This window comes from Acanthisitta chloris, unplaced genomic scaffold (assembly GCF_000695815.1).
Source record: "Acanthisitta chloris isolate BGI_N310 unplaced genomic scaffold, ASM69581v1 scaffold36468, whole genome shotgun sequence".
NCBI lineage: Eukaryota > Metazoa > Chordata > Aves > Passeriformes > Acanthisittidae > Acanthisitta > Acanthisitta chloris.
Genome location: NW_008689322.1, coordinates 6,054 through 8,328, shown reverse-complemented (window position 1 = coordinate 8,328; position 2,275 = coordinate 6,054). Strand labels below are relative to the sequence as shown.

Sequence of the window (2,275 nt, the reverse complement as noted above, 5' to 3'; positions counted from 1 at the left end):
CGGAGCCCCCCCTCCCGCTGACGCTGCCAGCGGCTCTCGGTGGCTCCCGGTGACTCCAGGCTGCTCCTTCCTTCCTAGGGAAGAGGGATCAAAGTCCCCCGTGAGCTGGCCAAGAGCCCCAGCGCGTTCATCCCCCTCCAAGAGGTAAGAGAGATGGGGATGGTCTTGGGTGGGGGTATCCCTTCCTGCTGGGGGTTCCTTCACCCTGTCCTGGTGGGGGGCACAGGAAGGACTCCTAGTTCTTGGTGGGAGTGGGATGCTAGGGAAGGAGGATGGGATGGAGAAGGGTCACCCAGCCCGGGGGTATCTCTGTGGCAGTGAGGGGTTTGTTTTGGAGGCTGAGGGGAGCAGTTGTGTCGTTTCACCCTGATGTTTTCCTGCCCTGAGTCCCTGCCCCACCCGTGCCTCAGTTTCCCCACTCATTCCAACTCATCTGTCTCTCCCCTGTGATGTGAAGGCACACACCCCTGCCCTGCCCTCCCCAAGAAAACCAACCCTGAAATCCCAGGGGCTCCCCACGCCAGGGCACCCTCAGCCCTATCTCAGCACCCACCGTCGCTGTCCCAGATGGTTCCTGCTCGGGCAGAGATAGCGCTGGTTTCGTCACCGTGCTGGGGGGGCTGAGCCCTACCTCCTCCCCTGCACTCCAGTACCCAAATAAACAACCCAAGCCACAGACTGAGCCAGACAGGCTGTGTGTGATCCAGCATGGAGACCCCTGGACACTCCCTGCCCCCCGGGGCTGGGAGAGGGGAGACAGGCAGTGGGGGCCAGCGGCGCTGTCCGTTCCGGAGGCAGAGCACGTCCAACGGGGTGAGGATCTGATGTGCTGGGATGGGGTCCTGCTTGTTAGGGGGTCTCCCTCTAGGTTGGGGGGTCTTGGGAAGAGTGGGGAGCTGCAGCTCCCAGCCCTTCACTTCTCTCCTCTCCCCATCCCGCAGATCCCGCAGGAGGGTGCGGAGGGCAACCTGCGCCAGCTCCTCTTCGAGGCCTTCGTCTCTGCAGGCAGAGTGGACCACGTCGCCATGGTCATGGGGCTGCACCCCCAGTACCTCAGCAGCTTCTGGAAGACTCAGTCCCTCCTGCTGCGCATGGATGGGCCCCTGCCCTACCACAAGCGCCACTACATTGCCATCATGGTGAGGAGGGGACATCTGGGGGTTGTGGGGTCACAGGGAGTGGGTACATGAGGTCCCAGCGCTGCTGCTTGGGAGGCAGGAAGGGATTTGGGATCCCAAAGATGAGTGTCTCTCTGATCAGTTGTCCCAGAGGTTGGGTGGGATCTCAGCACTACTTCAGGAAGGCATTTGGGACCTCAAAGATGAGTGTCTCTCTGATCAGGTGTCCCAGAGGTTAGGTGGAATCTCAGCACTACTTCAGGAAAGCATTTGGGACTCCACAGATGGACCTGCTCTGATCCAGGTTCCCAGAGGCTTGGGAGCCTCTTTGGGGTTGGTGCCCACTCAGGGTAACCCAGTACTCTCCCTCCAGGATCTCTGGGGACTGGCATTGATGAGGGGGGGCCAGACCTCCATGTCTGGACTCATATCCCAAGGGAAAACCCTCCAGGAGTGATGTGGAGGAGATGACTCCCTGCCTTGGCTTCTCCAAGGGCTCCAGCCATTGCTGGGGCTGACTGCCCAGTTCTCCCTGCAGGCAGCAGCAAGACACCAGTGCACCTACCTGGTTCGTTTGCACATGGGGGAGTTCCTGCAGGTGGGAGGAAACCCAGCATGGCTTCAGGGGCTGCACTGTGTCCCCCAAAAACTCAGGAACCTCAATGAGATCAATAAGCTGCTGGCGCACCGACCCTGGCTTGTCACCAAGGAGCACATCGAGGTGAGAGCTGATGCTGCCAGCACAGATCTCCCCCAAAACACACTGTTTTTGGGGGGCTTGACCCCGGGGGGCACATCCCTGCTTGTACCCCCCTGCCCAGGTTTAACCCTTTCAGGGCTGAGGGAGTCAGGGGGTGGGAAGGGGTGAGTTGTCCTCAATGGGTCTATGGGGGAGGCACATCCCAAACACTCTCCTGTGTCCCTGCCCTTGGCTTGCCCTGGCTCTGGGCTGCAGTGGGGGATAGACATAGGGCTGAGGGGTCTCTCCAACCTTCCCTGTGCCTTGCAGGCTCTGCTGAAGCCTGGGGAGGACAGCTGGTCGCTGGCAGAACTGGTGCAGGCACTGGTGCTCCTCACCCACTACCACTCGCTCGCGTCCTTCGTCTTTGGCTGTGGCATCAAACCCGAGGAGGACCAAGATGGGGGAAATGGCTGCT

General features: G+C 60.8%; 1 protein-coding gene across 1 annotated transcript in view; it reads left to right on the top strand.

The window, feature by feature from the left end:
- Positions 1–78: 78 nt before the first annotated feature.
- SESN2 (sestrin 2) overlaps positions 79–2,275 on the top strand; it is a gene marked incomplete at its 5' end in the record, with an annotated part of 4,169 nt that continues 1,972 nt past the window's right edge. Inside the window, 5 exon segments of the mRNA XM_009081369.1 lie at positions 79–144; positions 942–1,139; positions 1,657–1,839; positions 2,128–2,269; positions 2,272–2,275. The exon segment at positions 2,272–2,275 is cut by the window's right edge and continues 61 nt beyond it. Of these exon segments, the coding sequence (XP_009079617.1) occupies positions 79–144; positions 942–1,139; positions 1,657–1,839; positions 2,128–2,269; positions 2,272–2,275 (593 nt within the window).